General features: G+C 38.7%; 1 protein-coding gene across 1 annotated transcript in view; it reads left to right on the forward strand.

Annotated features, from left to right (window-relative positions):
- Window positions 1–18900, forward strand: part of DENND5A (DENN/MADD domain containing 5A) — a 74422-nt gene that overhangs the window by 51292 nt on the left and 4230 nt on the right. The window contains exons 11-19 of the mRNA XM_009890971.1: window positions 2681–2758; window positions 4399–4551; window positions 7765–7849; window positions 9269–9353; window positions 10375–10503; window positions 14356–14477; window positions 16409–16554; window positions 17126–17244; window positions 18437–18618. Of these exons, the coding sequence (XP_009889273.1) occupies window positions 2681–2758; window positions 4399–4551; window positions 7765–7849; window positions 9269–9353; window positions 10375–10503; window positions 14356–14477; window positions 16409–16554; window positions 17126–17244; window positions 18437–18618 (1099 nt within the window). The remainder of the gene's footprint in view (window positions 1–2680; window positions 2759–4398; window positions 4552–7764; window positions 7850–9268; window positions 9354–10374; window positions 10504–14355; window positions 14478–16408; window positions 16555–17125; window positions 17245–18436; window positions 18619–18900) is intronic.

The raw sequence follows: 18900 nt of genomic DNA on the forward strand, positions 1-18900 counted from the left end.
AGAGTGATTAATTTCATCCTAAAAGCACAAGCATTGCCTTTTGGTGTTGCCTGTTTTTCTTCTGTAGACCATAAAAGTAGTCTTAGGGTGGGAGACAGACACGCAACCTCATGCTAAGGTGGGAATGTGAACCCCACCCATACTGTCAGGTTTGTGTCTGCCTGTTTTTACACAGCACAGTCTGATGCTGATTTACCCACCTTCTGAACTGATAACTTCTCTCACCAGTGCTGACACAGGTCTGTGGTGAAGGAATTTTGAAAGTTCTGGGCGATATGAACTAATTATAGTGCAATTTCTGATTCATATGATAGAGACTGCAAACTGTTACACTGGATGTTGATTTATGGGTGATTCCAAGAACAATCTGGTTTAAAATATCAGAATTCATTTTTTTTGTTCAGTAACCTCAGAGCTTTACTTTTGTTTAATGTGTGTTGTTCATTGAAGACAATATTCTCTTGCCTTCTTAAATATATTCAGAAAAGCTTCCCTTGGAATTTCAAAGTAGTCTTGTGTCTGTAAGGATAATCTTGTCAAAATCAAATATCTTTGTCTAGTTCATTATTTTATGTTAGTGATGAGTTTGATTGCCTTTCCAGTGTACTCATTTCCAGAATTTTCTCATTGTTTTGTTAAAACTTTGTTGAAGTATAGTGTCATCTGTCATCCATAACCATGTAATAGAAGAATGTCTACATAATAAAAAAAAAAAAAGCTACGAGTAATTTCTGGCTTTGACATGTTCCATGTGCTCAGATAACTCTAAAGTACTTTTTACTTAGAAGTAACAGAAGTGAAGAATAGTTGATTTGTAACCTCATTATTGCTTTTAACAGTTATGATGTTCAGCACATGTAAACTTCTGAGATTTCAGTTGGGTAAAAGGCAGATATCTACCTCTAGTCTCTGGGGATTTTTGTTCGTTTTGTTTTTTTAACTGACTTCACATGTTGATTATCCTGTAGGAGTTACTCTGTCACATGAGGCAAATAATTTCTGAGGAATAAAAATCACAAATACATGCTCCAGTGAGGGTACCAACTGCCAGGTTAATCTGTGCTGGTGTTTTAGGGGTTTATGCTGTACCTTGTCAATTACATAATACTGGTTGGACATTGACCCCCTTTCCTGGGTGAACCAGAGACTTTCCTGTTGAGTCTGAAGGAATGGGGAGGGAGCCCTTCCGAGATGAACACTGGGGATCAGGCTGAACAGGAGGCAGTGGTTTCAAAATGCAGTGCTGAGAGTTTTAGACAAATTGAAGCTTTGGGGCAGCCAACAAAAATCTGTGGAATTGAGACTTAGTGGCTTTTAACTTTAATATTTGTGCCCAGTGGAGGGGCAGAGTTTACACCATTCCAATGACTGAACACCATCTTTTCTTTTTTCCTTTCAGATTCATTACTTACGAATTTATTTTTATGTTGAATGCTTGGGAGTTCTGCATTGTATTATGTCTTCACTCTTTTCCCTTTCTGTTTTGCATGCTTGCTTTTATTACTTCATATGTGCTTACCACTTTCGCTTTACATGGTCTGCTTGGCTTTTTGCTACCAACTTGTCCTGCCAGCACCTGGACTTTTCCGTGTCAGAGCTTCAGTTGCAGTTATGTTTAGACTGGGACCAGCATGATTGGCCCTTCATGCCCTCTATAAAATCTGTGTCAGAGCGTTATCTGGTATGTCCAATGCACAATATGACTGTAATCATAGTTCTGGATAAAGATGCATAATTAAATGTATGTATCGTAGCTCTTAATTGCAAGGCTGATGGAGAAGGTGTGGTTTTCCCTGTTTTCAAAGATCATACCGTGTTTGACAAGTCTGTCTATTCACTGATCTTTCAGTTGGTCATTATTGCAGTGTAAGCTAGAGCAGTTACCTACTAATCTGAAATGTTTACTAATCCTGAGTATTCTGTCAGTGCCTGTAGAGGATTTTCTCTTTATCACTTGTTCACAGTCAGCCATGCCCCAACCAATCTGTGATCACCTGTCTTTCAAAACATTATTATTGTCTCCGGGGTGAAAACAATGGCAACTCCTTGATGGCAGTAGGAGGAGCAGAAAAGCTCTTTCAAGTATAGTGAGTTCAGGAAATTATTTTGCTCAAAAATGCAGATGGCTTACAGCTGAGAGCTGTTAGAGTTTTGCAGCTGCTTCCTGAAAGACTGGGAGGGTGGGTAAGACAAAGGAGATATGCAGGAATGTAGGGCATAGCACAGACCTCAGATGATGTCAAACTCCAGGCAAACTTTTCTTGCAGTTCCCATGTAGACCAGTCTGCTATTTGAATAGTCTTGGTCTGGGTAATTACAAGAAACTTTCTTTTAATGAAAAAATAACAAGGCAGTTCTCAGTGGTGGAGAGAGTAATTGAATCTCTATGCATCTAAATATCCTTGACAGTTTGTATGGTGTTTTAGTTATTCAGCAATGTGTGTTCTAATACTAGATAGACAACGTGAATGGGGATTTGACCTCCAGTGAAATAGTACCTTCAGTGTCTCAGCCCAATATAATGCTAGATATAAAAAGGGGCCTTCTCTGAAAGAGGGTGTGATCCTTATCCCCTCATTGCACAGGGGTGGGTTATAAAGATGAGTTTACCCTTTTCTCTTGGCAAAGTAGTCTCACTTGCACTTTTATCTGTATTTGTCAATTTTCTACCCCAATACAGAAGTATATCCAAGAAGCCAGGAATCTGGGCAGCACTATTCGGCAGCCCAAACTGTCTAACCTCTCTCCATCGGTAATTGTGCCGGAATAAGGTAATATAGAGAATAATTCTGTTCTCTTGCACCTTGTATCTATCCTTTATGGACCATTTCGTGGCCAATATGTTTGAACCTTCCTCTCCGCCGTCTGTTTCTGCTTTATCCCTGTGAAGATTTTTGCATGGCATCCATATAAAGATTTTTGCATGGTAGAGAGAAATTCATGAAGAGATAACTTAGAAATTCTGCAAAGACTGGAAACTTCATTATGCTGATATATGATAGAGAATGTAAAATGACAGAAAGATTGAATATTCTGGTAGGTCTTTATCATCTCGCTGCCCAGGTCTATTATAGCATATTTCAGTTATCACTAATGAGACTATACTGTTTAAACAAGAGCAAATATTCCAAAAGAGGAGGTTGTGGTGAAAATACAGGAGCTTTTCTCATAACTAAAGGAAGTGGGTTAACAAACTTCTGAAACGTAAGTTTTAAAGCACTTAACAAAGAAATTTGGCATTAGTTTGTCGACATGCTTCACCAATATGTATTTGACAATATATTTATCTGAATTAAATGTTAATGTTTATACTAACGCAGTAAAGAGAATCATAATCAAATCGACACATTCTTGCCTTAAGTCAGTGGAGGTAATATAGCAATTGTATACAACTTTTCATAAAACTGTGTTTAGTACGTCCATTTACTTCCGCTTTCACTTCTGTCTTCTGCATGTATGAAACTGTTCAAATAATCTCCTTCACTTAATAGAGACATGTGATGGTGAGAATGCTTGAAGATAGACTTGGCTCTTTCACTGTGGGAATGCAACCCTGGTGGATGTAGTGAGCCTGCTGTTAGCAGAGAGAAAGTACCAGGGGAGGTGAGGAGGAGGAGAAGCTAGACACTAACTTGGGAGTTCTTAGTCTCAACTAAGACTGTGCATAGGTGCCTAAGGGAGTATTACTCATTTGAGAGCTACTCTAGAATAGCAACAAAGATGAAAAAATGTGTAAGAGATGAGCAGAAGTAATTCCCTAGTAATTTTTCCCTCCAGGGAATATATGAATGTATTGTGACTTGGGAGACTGTACTTTAGGAGTTGGTGAGAGCTTTGTTGACTCGTATGAAATCGTGCGTGATTTAGGAGAATGTGGCTTATTGGGAAACTCAGGAGATGCACTCTGGAATGGGTTTGGTTTAAACGCAAATACCCCTCTGACAGAACAGGGTCTCACAGGAATGATGTATCCCCCTGCTACTAGGAAGCACTTGTGCACGTTCATCTCCTGCTGGAGGAGGTGGACATGGCATACTGGTCCCAGTCCAGCACTCACCAGGCTTCAGAAACACCTGAGCCTGCCTTGCAGGGCCTTGCTGCTTGTCAATGTGTGGCCTGCTGTCCCCTTTGTTGGGGTTACTCTGTGGAGGCTTGTGTGCCCATTTGCTAGCCCTTTGTGAGAAAGATGGAAGCGATCAACATGGGTGCTGCTAAGGCTTGAAAAACAGGGATAAAAGAAACGCAGTCCTGTACTAGCTTCAGAAATACTGCATAGGCCCAGTTATTCTGCCATATCTTTGCTATCATGTGCTTCCTTGCTGGTTATCTAAAAAGTGATAAGTGATCTTGGAAGTTCCTGTGGAAAGAATTAACTCTCTTTTGCCTTGTCCTTTTGAGACCAAGAGAATGTTGGTGGAAAAAATGGGTCGAGAAGCTGTGGAGTTAGGTCATGGTGAAGTGAATATCACAGGCGTAGAAGAGAATACCCTGATAGCCAGTCTGTGTGACCTTTTAGAAAGGATATGGAGCCACGGTCTGCAAGTCAAACAGGTGAGGAACAAATATTCCTGTGTGCTGCAGGGTGCGCTTTCCTAAAGTTGTGTTACACTCTTCCTCTCTCTGCTGAGACCTGTTGTGTATATATAAATGTGTTAAATACTTGTGTGTGTGTCCCAGCCTTTTTTCTGTCGGTTACTGCCCCCTTGTCTGTCTCCACTTTTTGCTCTGGGGTCTGTGCAAATGCATATGTAGATGCATTCCACAGATGACTTCTTGGAAGACTTTATTTCCATTTAACCTGTTTTTGTTGTTGTTGTTTTGATTTTTGGTGGTTTTTTTAATAGTATGGTAAATAAAACTGTTTCTGTGTCCTTAACACTTTTGTTATTGAAGTAGAATAGGCCATAAGGCAGCGTATGCTAAAGGTGCTGTCAATGGGATATGATATGGGGAATTGTTTTTGTGAAGGATAATTTAGTTTTTAAGAGTAAAACCCTTGCTATTTTGGTTCTTCCTGAAAGGTGTAGAGATAGTTAAGTGATGTTTACAAGCTCACTAGTTATAAGTGTTGCTGTTTGTGTGAAATTAATAATTGTTGTGCTCTTCTGTTTGGAGTTGCTTGTGAGTATAGATGGAGTTTGGAAGGCCTTTATACCTACCTTCTCCTTTGTACCAAGGAACAGCAAGGACAGTGAGGATTATAACTTCTTTTAAAAAAGAATGTGCAGAATAAATATGTGATCCAGACAACTGTAATTCATTATCTCTGTTCCCCACACCCGAGCGCCAGTGTTTAAATCTGCTCTCCTTCAAACTATATAGCAGTTCTCTATGTGAAGATTTATCATGTGATTCTCTCCCTTCCCTCTTGTATATCACTTAGGATAGAAGCTGTACTGCTTTCGTCTTAGAAGACAGAGCATCAGTATACTCTGCTTCAACTCAGATTTGGGCCTTTCAGACCACCAGACGGCCAACCCTACATAAGGTTAATGCTTTGGATTGATTGCAGATGTTGGCAAACAGTGCTGAACGGTGGAATAAATAGAGTGGTAGAATATAATAGAGGCCTGATGGAGGAAGTGCAGTGCATCTTATATTATAATCCACAGGTTAAAAAAAAAACAACAAACAAAACCCAGCAAAGGGCTGCTAATTCTCTGTGTGATCTGGCCTTTATTAAATATGCAAAAGCCTGCTGTTTTGTACAAAAATTTTATTTTATTTTTCAATAATGAGCCAAGGAAGACTCTTCTTTCTCAACTGACCATAGTAATGAGGATGGCTTTCCTTCCACCAATCCCTGCTTTTACCTCTTCCCTGCTGATGAGCCCTGATAGTCCTACCTTAGCTATCTAGTGATTCTTCCACTAGTGAATCCACACCTTCCTCTGCCCAGAGCAATGCAGGAGAGTTGTCAGATTTAGGGTCTAATGACTGAAGTAGTCTGAACTTTCAGAAGGCCTTGGTTATTCCCTTGCCCGTGCTCTGTCCCATTGCTTTCCTTAGACTGTCTTCCGTTCCCTTATAGATACAGCTTGCATCATCATTGCTATTTGGTGAAGTTAAAGGAGAGTAACATGATGGTAAAGGAAGTGGGCAGATAAATACTGCACAAGTTCTTACATTCACCATGATTGTTGACATCTATTTGCTGCAGATTCCTTTGTATGCTGCTTTATGTGATCTGTTGCATTTCTTGTCATGGCAGTTAGTTGCTGAACGCTAGACTGTGTGTGCATGTGTGTGTTTATTGAGAGAAACGCCATTTTGGATGTAACTGTTCCCTGGTTGATATTTTTCATGCTTTCTTTTTATATTTTTATAAGACTTGCAATTTTTGGCTTTCCATGTTGGATCTGGCAGGTACACACATGAGGCATTGAAGTTCTCTGGATTTTTTTATATCTTCGCCACTGAATGCATATTTTTAATAGAATTCTCTCAACACAGATGTTGCAGACACTCTAGACTTTATCTTGTGGAGGCATGCCACTTCTGGAATAATCCCTCCTGGTCATTAGCTCTTTACGTCAACTGTAGTGAGCTATAGGATTGAAGTGTTTAGAGATTTTTAAAGATAGTTTGGTTTGGGTTTTTTTTTTAAATATGTTTCAGAGTGGAACCATAATGACTGCACCTCCAGTAAGGCACTTACGTGATTTTAGATGACATCGGTAGTGCTGAATTGACAACTGTTGCTTTACAGTCATGGTTTCTTTCCGCACAAAGAAGTTGTAAATAAAAATACGGCTTTATAATATAACTGCTTTTCTGAAATGCAGAATTGCTAAATCTTTACTTGGATTTAAAGTTAATATAATAATTTAGGAAGATGACAAGTAATGCTAATTAATTTCCTCTGTAAGTACTTCCAATTAATGTGCTGGAGAGCCCCTGTTCAATTACTGCTGTCTTTCTGTGTCTTTGCAAGCTTTTGATTTATCACACAGAGTATTTTAGGATGAATCCAAGAATCTTTTTAGTTTGCCAGATTTCCTCACACTCTACTTTAAGCCACCAGAGGTTTAAGAAAACAACATAATGAGCAAGGTGCACTTTTTAACGTCATTTGATGGATTTATCTTGGCCTAAATACTACATCTCTAATTTTAACTTTAAAGTTGATTTCATAATGTGTAGAGCTGGGGTATTCTTGCTGATAAGCTTTCATTGTCCTGCTTGCCTTACAAGTTGTCTTTTCTTACTGTGTTTGTGATTATCCAAGTCCTTTGCTTGATGAAATTGAGGTGGAACTTTTGTGGTTCTGAAAATTGACAGCATACACCTATACCCCTGAAATACCCTGAAGGGAACAAGACTTGGTCTAATTATAAGATGGTTTACTCAGGCTTGCTCTGTATCACTTGTCATTTCACTGCTGGAGAGGCAGGGAGGGAGAGACACATAGTACGAGTTACAGCCTCAGACTTGCACATAGTGTTTTACAAAAAGTCTTTAAATGTCTTCTTGTCATGTTAACCAACTATGCGAAATGAAGTTCAATTGACTTTTTCCTCTTACCAGAATCATTAGATCCCAGTAGTTTGACTCTTGCTTTTCTTACTCAAACTCTTCATAGCTCCCGAGCACCTCCAACTTGTGTCTCATTTTTGGTTTTTACCAATGATTTTATAGGGAGAAACATATTTAAGCAAGCTTTTGCTATGGCTGATAAGTTCAATGATTATTTTAAACTTTTTTTTTCCATTATTTTATTCAACTGATAGTGATTTCTTTTACTAATATTGTTTTTAATTTTAGGGAAAATCTGCTTTGTGGTCGCATCTGTTACACTACCTAGAAAACAGACAGAGAAAAACTACATCAGGCAGCTTTAGTACCTCAGGTAAGATTGGGTTCCACTGGAAGATGACGGTAAAAAACTATGAGTAAGAGCTGTCTGCAGATTTGCACCATGCAGAGATTGTTTCCTTGGAAATATCCTGCAGTCCGTATGACTGAATCACGTACTCTATCCACTACAGAATGAATATGGACCTGGTGTATTGTCTGAATATATTTTGTGAAAAATAAACTTGTTTGGATTGGCCCACTTATTTGGGTTTGGTATTTGACTACTGCAGTAGTCAGATACCAGAAATATCTGATATTTCAAAGACAGACTTTAAAATGGATTGCTCTGATAGAACATCCTCCATGTGACACACAGTCACTATGTGACTGGCAAAGCATATTATGTTATGGATGGGGGTGGAAAACAAGTATAAGTATATAAAATTCTGCTGTACATCCTGAAGTTTTACATTCTCTATTGAAAAACAACTGAACAGTAGGCTTATTGTTTAAAAGAAAGAGGCATTTTAAAAAAAACCCAACCTGTAGAAACATATTTTAATTTTTGTTATATCAAGTGTTGCAGTAAAAGTAATATTGCACATAAGATCTGCTGATAATCTGTTTCTAAGATTAATCATGTAATTTTTACACACTACTTGTGTCAGATGACAGCATAATTGGAGAGAACAATAGTTTTGGGGGAGGTGGTGGGTGACTTTTTTTGTTTTGTTTTTTTTAAAGTTGCTGTAGGTAAAGAGCTGAGCATTACTAACATGCACAAGGTCCTGTAAGCAATGAAAAACAAAGATTTGGAAAGTATTAAGGTCTCCTAAAAGTCACTTGGTCCGTAGTGTTTTTGCATATTAGACTGAAGTCGTAATCAGCTTTATACTTTCTAACTTGAGATTTAGGGCAGGGACTATATTTAATATACAATCTGGTTCTAGAGTGGAATTTGAGAGATAGGAGTAATAATATTGTTTAAAAAAACCCCAAAATGTGCTATTTTAAAAAGTAGTGGTGTTACAGGAGTCTGCAAAGTGATAGATTAGTTAAGCATGTGATGTGCGGCGTACTGAGTAAAACATGTTGAACACTGTTTTCGGGTGTTAACGGTGCCGGTCAGTTTTACCACGTAGAAAGAAAGTAGGGTAGTCTTTAGAAAATAATACTTGATTAGTATATGTCTTAAGCCATTTGATGTCATACCAATTTCAGCTGAATCTAAGCTCATTAATGTGTTAATGCTCAGTGTGTGCTGATCTGCATAACCATCTGTGTAGCATATTAGATTTTCATGTCACTTGAAGTGGAAACATGCCACAGTATCTTCACAAAGCAGTGAGTCACCAATAATGCAAGAGTGCAAGTTGGTGTTAATTCACCTTCTTTTTTAATATTGATTTTTTTTTTTTTAAACCTTTAGATGGATTTCTACTAACAAGAAATTCTGTTCTTCTGAATCTAGGAATACTTCTTGATTCAGAAAGGAGAAAGTCTGATACTAGTCCAGCCATGTCACCTCTTAGAATCTCTCTCATCCAGGATATGAGGTAAGTTTAAACTATTAAAAGCAACACAGAAAACTTGTGAGATTTGCATACTTGTTTGTGTGTATAAGGTGTACCATACAGAAAAGTCTGTTTCATACATCAGGAGGAGGATGTAGGGAAGGAACGTGCTGAACTGTTTAAAGTATATAGTGCAACCTTTTCATTGACCTTTACAAGAACGTTTCTTACGGAGCAGGTTTTATGTTATCGCATCTACTAGCTTATAGAGACACCCTCACACAGTTTTCTTCTTTTTGTAAGTATTCTGTATTGGTTTATTTCCACAGAGATGTGGGTGTAGCATATGTACTTTCCCAGTCATTGCCAAGTTGGTTGTGTAGCTCTGAGCTCATTCTTGATTCTCAGTGAAGAAAGCAGTTTAAAGAACTTCTTTGATTTAAAGAATGGGTTTATCTAACATTGAGTACTGTAGTGTGAATAAAACTAACTTCTGCTCAGTGCCTTCTTTTCAGTACATCAAAAACCAATATGCAGAACTTCTAAATTAATTTTGAAAAGATTTTTTTCTTTCCTCCTTTTACCTTACCAACTTCTAATTTTTTCATTGGGGAGGAGTGAATTGAGGATTTTCAAGGGACATGCTCGTCCTTTCAAAATATATCATGTGTCTTGTATGCAAGAAAAGCTACTGCTAAGCATGCAAAGACAGTATTTAATTTTCCAAAGCACTCAGCCATAAATATTGCAGTGATAAGGTCCAGAATGATTCTTAAATTATGTGAGGCAGTGGGCCTGGTTTAGAATTTTGTAAATAGGGCACTGCATTGCAGATATTCCCTTTTCAGGCTCTTATTCTTTTTCAGCTAGATATGCAAGGAATTTAGATACTGCTGAATATTAAGGTGGTCGTACCTCTTTTTCCAGTAGTTTGCCTGATATTTTGCATTATTAGCAAAATTCCTTCTTCAGCCTAGCTTGGTTCAAAAGAACTGTCGCATTTTGAAAATACTGGGCAGTGTCTCTTTTCTTTTCTCCACCCCGCCCCCCCTGCCCTTTTCAGGCATATCCAGAACATCAGTGAGATCAAAACAGATGTTGGCAAGGCCAGAGCCTGGGTTCGTCTCTCTATGGAAAAGAAGTTGCTCTCTAGACATCTAAAACAGCTGCTTTCAGATCACGAACTCACAAAGTAAGATGGTTTATCTTGGGCAAAGCTTTTAAAAATTAAGCCTGTTTAGTTGTTTGACTTCAAAAACCCAGAAGTGCCTATTTTTCCATCTGCTTCGCAGTGTGCAAAACTAATAGAATAAACTATCCTTCCAAGTGTCTCTCTGTACCTGTGTATGAGCTATTTGGGAATTATGATTTAACGCTGGGGTTTTTCAGATACAGAATCAGTTCTGTCAGCATAGACTGTCTGTGACTTTGAGGTGAAATTGAAATCTTCAAAAATTACTAGGTACTAAATGAAACAGGGCATAAGTCCAAACACCACTACTTTGCTGAGTCAAGGTTTTTATCTTGGCCCCCTTATTTGCATTATTTGGTTTTCCTTGGATTGTTTGTGTGTCTTCACAATGCATGACAAAGTGCAGCTTACATCCTTGTACACAGTTCTGTGACGATATGAGGAGTGTAAAGGCACATCCAGATATGCTTCTGTGATTCATGTTAGTGTGACTCAAAGTGACTGTTCCTGAGCTTCTCACTTCTGTCTCCAAATCTGAGATGTTCTCCTAACTCCTTTCAGTGTCATGTAAAATAATGTAGATAAAATCAACCTCTGGTGTGGTTTAAGAGAGCAGTTGAATGGTGTACGTGTAGTACCTTGTAAGGTGACTAGGAAGGCTGTGAGGATCAGTTCTTGCATCTCATTTTGGGGCAGTAAACTCAAGATGAGACCTGGTAATCTTTTGAAATCTTCCATTTAAATCTTTTGAAGTATGATCGTCTACATCTCTAGATCAAGCCGACAGTGTCTCAGCTTTATTTGTCTTCTCCTACACAGTAAAGGTTTTGCATTTATAGCCTGCTTAAGAAAATAAGGTGAATTACTTTCGTAATAGTGAAATACCTGCTATTATGATTAATTTTGTTTTTATTACTTCTAAACATTTCAAAATATGTGACTTTCAATTCAATGTGTATGAAGTCATAAAAAAAAAATGGAAAGAGCCAACCATTGAGACCCAAAACAGTATTTAAAGAGTAACTGTACTACAGGAAGAAAATGGGAAAAGTATATGAAGTATATGGAATATGGGTGAAAATTGAAGACTTGAACCTGGAGAGAGTTCCAAATACTGCTGGCTTAAACTCTATCGAAAGTACTCTGGTAGTGCTTCTTATAAGTACACAGCTTGAAGGGCAAAAGGAGAAATGCTCAGCACAAGGATCTGTTTACTTGGCGACGTCCAGAGCACGTGAACATTATATTATCTTTCTAAATGTAAATAATTCTTGTGTAAATAGTTGTGCAAAACAGAGTACAGGCCATATTTTAATACTAATTGGTTTAGAAGTTACAATTTGAGGTTTATTTAGTGTAACCTATGCAGAAAATAAATGTATTGCTGATAAGGTTGAATATACTGTTTACTCTGGAAATTAAAGGTTCTCTTGTATGGGCCCTAGTAATTGTCATTCGTTTTCATTGAAGACTTCTTTCTGGGAGGCAGTTTAACTTATTCTGTCTACTCTTCCTTTCTTCTCCTTACACTCACACCACCTTGCAAGAAATGTCTTCCCTCCCCCATTCCCTCTGAACCCTAACTGCTAGTTATTTGAGATTTGCTTTGTATTGAATTATATTAGATTTTCTGATGAAGCTGCAGCCTTCCAACTGTGAGCAATGAAAAGCTGAAGGACAGAGTGAGGACAGCTAATAAATCTACCCGTATCTCTAAATTAAGGTTACGCCTCTCCAGTCAAGTCAACAGTCCAGATCAGGTTAAATTTAGTAGTGCTTGTCCCATGCAGAACAAGTGCTGTGAGAGGATTTTCCACAACCACCACACTCCACTCCCCCCCGGCCACCTCACCCCCCCCCAACCAAAAGAAGAAAAAACCCCACCCAACTCTCTTAACACTGGCCAATGCACTGTTCATCTATCAGGCAGATTCTGATTCTCTAGAACAGAGTGAGACAGCAGCAAAAATATGTTTAAAATGAAAGTGATGATTGAAGGAGCAACTTGCATAGGAATGACATCAATTCTTTGTAATCTTGCGTGCTTCGTGCTGCATATTTAAATATCCTACTTAAAGGAACGTGTTCTAGGCAGCATGGATTTAAAATGTGCTCCATTTGGTTTTTCTAATGGAAGCAGTGCTGAGTTCAGTGAGGTACTAAACGTAATTGTGCACCTTCTGCAATTTTACACTTAACATGATTGCGTGTTCTTTTTGGAAACAACTGTTAGATGTTTTAATTAACCCATTGTCATCACTTTGCATTTGCTAAAAAATATAAGAAAACCAAAACATGTTTCTTTCTAGTCTGCAAAAGCACTAGACTCAGGGAACAGAAGGAAATCACATAGCTTTGCTCCCCTGAGACTTTTATGTGCACAAGTAAACTAAGAAATCTTATGCTTTGAAATGGCAGGACAGCACATACCCTTGCGGACAGGCTGTCTAAACATGTGGTTCAGGTTGTTCAAATGAAAGATGGACACAGTCACCCATGAAAACTTTGTGGGTTTGCTACTCTTGTGGCTACAGGCAGGTTATGTTCATTTAAGGCTCAGTATCTTTTTTTTTTCCATTGAACATATCCTGTCAATCTCTAGTGTTATGTTTGTTATGTAAGTGAGAATGTGTGTGTGCTAATTATCATTGATTTGTTTTGCAAAGTTCTGGCTTGTGAGTCACTTGCTGACTTTTTTTGTAATTGATATCTGAAACTGAGGGGAATTGTCAGGATTCCCTCCTGGCAGGAACAACCTATGCATGGCTGTGTCAGCGTTTCTAACACCCAATTCATGCATTCATGATGACGTGAATATTCCCCTATCTTCAGTTGGATTTTGATGCATCTTGGCATGCTCTTCCTTTATGATTATTCACCAACACTGGAATTATTTATTGGATGCATAATTAACAAAAATTGTAGTGATTGCTGTGTACAAATTAGTAACTTTAAGATTATTTTCCTGTCAAAATTTGCATTTGAAAAGGTTGGGCTTGTAAATTATTTTCAAGGTTTCCCAGTTGCAAGTCTTGCAGCGTTAAATTCTCTAATGTGTTTGAGTAATTTCAGTAAGTATATAAGATGTTTCTGTTTACAATGCATTCTTCTGCATAGGCGTTAGTGTCTCCACTAGTGAGAGAAGGCTACTGAGCTACATCTTTTGATATTTCCACTTAAAAGTAGTCGGAGTTCTGTACGGTGTTGCAGTCCTAGCAAAGAGTTTGCAACTCAGTAAAGGGAACAGTAGGACTTCAGGCCACCTTTGAATGCTTATGATTTTGGTTATTTCAGGAGCTGTGTACTGTCAACACTGAAGCTATTCCCTAGCTTAATGTGCGGGTTGTTGTAGGCCCTGGGTTATCACCTATAACCAAATACAAGCAGATATCCCCAGTGTTTGCCCTAGTGTCCTTGGAAAAAAGTCTTCTAGTTGTCTTATGTCATGGCACCATCTGCTTGGAAGGAACTTATGAGGACTCTCTTTACTTCGGTTCTGTCATTTTACATGGCCAAAAGAAGTCAGAGAAATTTTTGCAAGAAAGTACAAAAGTCCTTTTTCCATCTTTTGGGGTGTTTTTGGGTGGGAGAAGACCCTTAGACCACCCCAAACCTTGCTTTCAAGGGGTGGAAAACAGTGTGAAGTATTGGACTGATGCACTTGTGGAGCTTCAGACTTGCAGAGTGTCGACATATCTTGGCACATTAAATACTGTTGGCTGTACCAGTATCACTTGTCATTTGTAATCGCTTGCACATTCTTCATAGTTTACCTAATAAATATGCATAATAGAAAACATTTCACTGAAAGCATCTTGTTACTATGACAGATTATTTGTTTTGCTTTGTCAGAAAACTCTACAAGCGTTATGCATTCCTCCGCTGTGATGATGAGAAAGAACAATTCTTGTATCATCTCCTGTCATTCAATGCTGTTGATTACTTTTGCTTTACCAATGTTTTCACAACAATCTGTAAGTATTTGCTTTCCCTGGAACTCTGATTTCCAGAATTGGTTGAGTCCTTATCCAAAATTCTAAATGGCTCTAAGCAACATGCCTTAATGTAATTGTTCTGCTTTCTTCCTGGTATCCATCTGTGTATGCTGTATCGCTATTTCCATGATCCTCTCTGGTGGGCAGTAGTGTCTCTCTGTGTCACTAAAGGCTTTTGTTTCTAACTTGGTAAAACACAGGCAGCTGTAATCCTTTTAGTTGGGGGAGAATTCTCAACAGAAAATTTTGCAGTGGGCATGTTTGCATCATACTAAACAAGAACAATAGGGGTTGTTCATTATCAAGGTGGTAATGTTAACACATGCTAGGAATTAAAAAGAAAACAAAACTTTTCAGCTTAGCCTACTTTGCTGCATGCCTGTTTCTGACTTTGGATGCAGCCCTAAATGCGCATTTCATTGTTATCCCAAATTCTGCAATGCATTAAAGTACTTTTTTTTTTTTTTTAAAAAAAAAAAAAGATGCCCTAGAGAAACTTTAAACCTGTTGTTGGTGATGCTGAAATGTATTACCAAGTTCTCGTGCATTTATGGGCCTGCTGCCACAGGACCTCACTAGTAAGGCAGATTAAGGAAAGACTTTAGCAAGGCTTAAAAATTGGGGGGGGGTGTGTGAAAAGACCCCTCTGGCGCCATGGTAGGAGCTACCCTTGGTGGTATGTTATGATCCATATTTGCATGTGTGAAAGACAAAGCAAGCAGACGTCTAAGCAAAATAGTTTCTCGGCTTGTTGGGGGCAAGTTCTGGACAATGCTAAAATCTGGTCTGCTGGATGCAGTTAAATTGTCGCTTACTTTAAGATTATCAGGACAGAAAATAAAAAGGGAAACATTTTAATTCATTCTTAAATGCTACGAGCATCAAGCTTTTAAGAAAATCCAACCACCAAATGCTTTCTTGCGGGCACTGACAGCTGAGGACATGCTGAGGGAAAAATGTATTAAACGCCTCAGCTGAAAAGCCCTAACTCTAATCCATTTATGCACTATAAAAGAAGGGCACTTCGCCAAGGAACACAATGACCATTCAGATAATTGGATTTTGTTATAAAAGTTTAGTTAATAGGGGGCTGTGCATGAGATGCTAGGCCACTGAAAAGCGCATGCGTTTCCTCAGGAGCCCATGCCTCCTGAGTTAGGGAAGGGGTTGTAACTCAGGTGATACTATGTTGAATTAGTCACCGGTAAACCAGGGGACCAAAAAGCATTTAAGCATGTGTGGTGCCAGTTAGAGGGGGGGGAAAGTTGTTTGTTCTTTTTAAAATCAAGTCTTACAGTTAGCGTAACTAAGAGCAATATGGTACAGAGAAAATTGCAGCATATATGTATTTTCACTGAATTTGTTCAGCCACAGTAGCGAATGCTGCTGCAAGCAAGCCCTGCAAAGAAAGGCTTTGGTTAGTAATTGAATGGGAATTGGTGTTAGTTGTGTAGTGTGCTTACTTGCACACACAAAAGCAGGGAGATAGGAGTTGAGCATTGAGTTGCATGCTGAGCATATAGTCCTGGATACCTGAATATTCTGTCTTTACTTCCTTGTCTCTAAGCTGGGGACAAGTAACCAGCTTCATGACATGTTGTGAAGCTGGTAAATGAAAAATTATTGTACCCGTATAAAGGCATTATTCCATCCATATTTCTTTTTTCATTTGACAGTGTTTTGCTGTCAGCTCTGCTTCTTAATGATGGCTATGCGGACACTTCCTGATTGTCAATCAGTGCTTAGCATGCAAGTGTTAGCATGATTAAATAACAATTCTGATGTTGTTTTAACATTTTATGGTACTGCAGTATTATTTTATGACTTATCTTTTCCCCCTCTCTTCATTAAATAGGTCACGTAATTATCCTTCTTCATTTCTGAAGTGTTATTTCTTCCTGTGTTTGCAGTGATACCATACCATATATTGATTGTTCCTAGCAAGAAACTTGGTGGCTCGATGTTTACAGCCAATCCTTGGATCTGTATCTCGGGAGAGCTGGGTGAAACAGCAGTCCTGCAGATTCCCAGGAATATATTAGAAATGACTTTTGAGGTTTGTATTGCTTGATGCAAAAAATGCTTTGGATGTTCGGCTTGTTCAGTTTTAAATTGTCCCCGTGCTATCCCATCTTGCCGTGCATTTCACATCTTTAGTCTATGTGATCAGTTGCAAATACATCCTGTGCTTGTACATAGCAAATGTAATCTATATTTAATGACATGCAGAGCAAAATGGCTGACAAATCCTTAGTGCAAGGATGGACAAGGTTGTCTTTATATTACAGCTTTGTGCTGTAATGGTGGGAGGTGTCACATCCTCTTCTGTTGAAAACGAAGAAGTGATTCTGCTCTGATTAGTGTGTGCGTGCGTGCATTGGGTGATTTTAATAGAAAATTCTAGCTCACCTGTTGTTCTCTGTGCTGATCAAAATAGTATTTAACAAAACAAACAAACAGAAACAAATAAAGCAACCTACCCCTAAAAAGCACAGAATCGATTATGCAGTCAGAAAAGGAGAACCACATTACTGATTCCCTGTCTGAGCATGGTCTCTTGTAGTTTACATCTCCGACATGCTGCTTTCTTCCAGTTTACTCTAACAAACTCCTTGTTTAATTTGCAGTGCCAGAACCTGGGAAAACTGACCACAGTGCAAATAGGACATGATAATTCAGGGCTGTATGCCAAGTGGCTAGTGGAATATGTTATGGTCAGAAATGAAATAACAGGGCATACTTACAAGTAAGTATCATCCTGACATTTCATGTTGGGTAAGTAGAATTTCTGCAGGGAGCTGGCACAGTAGGGCTTGTTTGATTAGAAAGGTCTTATCTCCTGGGTCTCTGTCTACAGTTGCCACTACCTGAAGGTGTAGAAAGGTCATTTGGCTTCTGGCATTAAACAAGTCATGATTCTTACAAAATTAAACAGAGTTTTCAGTTTGCAGATGCTCATGTCTAGCCTCAAAACATTGATAGAAAAGATGAGTTGATTGTTGTGCATCTTAAAAATAATCATCGTTGAGCCCAAAGACGAAATAGCAAGTTAGAGCTTGCTGCTTACCAAATATGGCTGGTATTTTTATATGAAGGCTGAGTGCTCTAGGTATTATAGAGACACCTTTGGACACAAACTGGAACATAAGGGCTTATGAGTGTTTGAAACCTGTGTTTACACAGTGAACATAAAGGAATGTGATTTTCAGTAAGAATTAAATTTATTTGTGTTAGGTACAGCATAGTTTGATGCCCTGTCCTTTGTTTAGAGAAACTACCAGGCTCATTTTGATGAAAGATTGCTGGGTAAGTCCACGCAGTTCTCCATGCCAGTTTGTTTGTAATTAAATGAAGAGGCAAGATTCTATTTTTGGATGCTGTTCAGTTTTCTGATTAAACTGACATCAACATTGGTTCATAGAAAGTGATAATGAGCAAGTAAGCACATGTGCTTTCTAGTGTGTGATTTAATATCCCAATTTCAATAGATGTATAGGTGTTTTGGCATTTAAGTATATATTTGGGGTGTTTATTTTGTGGCTGGCCTGATATGTAACGCATTCAATGAAAGCATAGGTATATTTTACCACCCACCTTTAGTGTGTAGTGGGTCTTCCCCTTCTACCTCTTTTCCTCAGCAGCCCTTAAATCATGTACTACATACAGGACACAAGGCAAAATCTGCCACTGTTTGCTTGGCGGATCATCTAGTGTGACATTTAGCACAAACCTGGAACTGAAAAGCTGTTTTACTTTTGCTCCCTCTGCTGGCAAAAGCCAAAACCAAGACTTGGTTTATTTATTGCTAGATGAGCGAAGTATTTCTAATAACTATACTGGCAGAATTTCAGGTTTATGCAACTGCAGTTGGAAGTCTTTGGCATGGAATTGAATCTCAGTTGAAGGACTTGATCCAAATACCTCCTTTATGTTCTTAGGTTTCCCTGTGGAAGGTGGCTTGGAAAGGGAATGGATGATGGCAGCTTAGAGAGGATCCTGGTGGGAGAGTTGCTGACTTCCCACACTGAGGTTGATGAGCGGCAGTGCCGAACCCCTCCTTTGCAGCAGTCACCAAGCATGATCAGAAGATTTGTCACTATATCACCAAACAATAAGCCAAGTGAGTGGTGGGGGATGTCTTGTCTTGTACTATTCTGCGTCATCACCTGAGGAGAGCTGCTTGCAAACAGCACTGTAGGTTTTCTTGTATTTTAGAACTGTAGTTTGGAAAGGACCTGTGAAACTCACTGAGCCCAACCCCCTGCTCAAAGTCCAGCGAACTTCTGAGTTACAATCCTGAGCAACCTGTTCTATCTACTCAGGTTTTGAAAGTCTTCAAGGATGGAAGGAAGATATCTCTGGACTCCTGGTCCAGTGCTTAGCTGTCCTAGTGGTGTTTTCT

The sequence above is a fragment of the Charadrius vociferus genome, unplaced genomic scaffold (genome assembly GCF_000708025.1).
Source record: "Charadrius vociferus isolate BGI_N301 unplaced genomic scaffold, ASM70802v2 scaffold248, whole genome shotgun sequence".
In the NCBI taxonomy this organism is placed as follows: Eukaryota; Metazoa; Chordata; class Aves; order Charadriiformes; family Charadriidae; genus Charadrius; species Charadrius vociferus.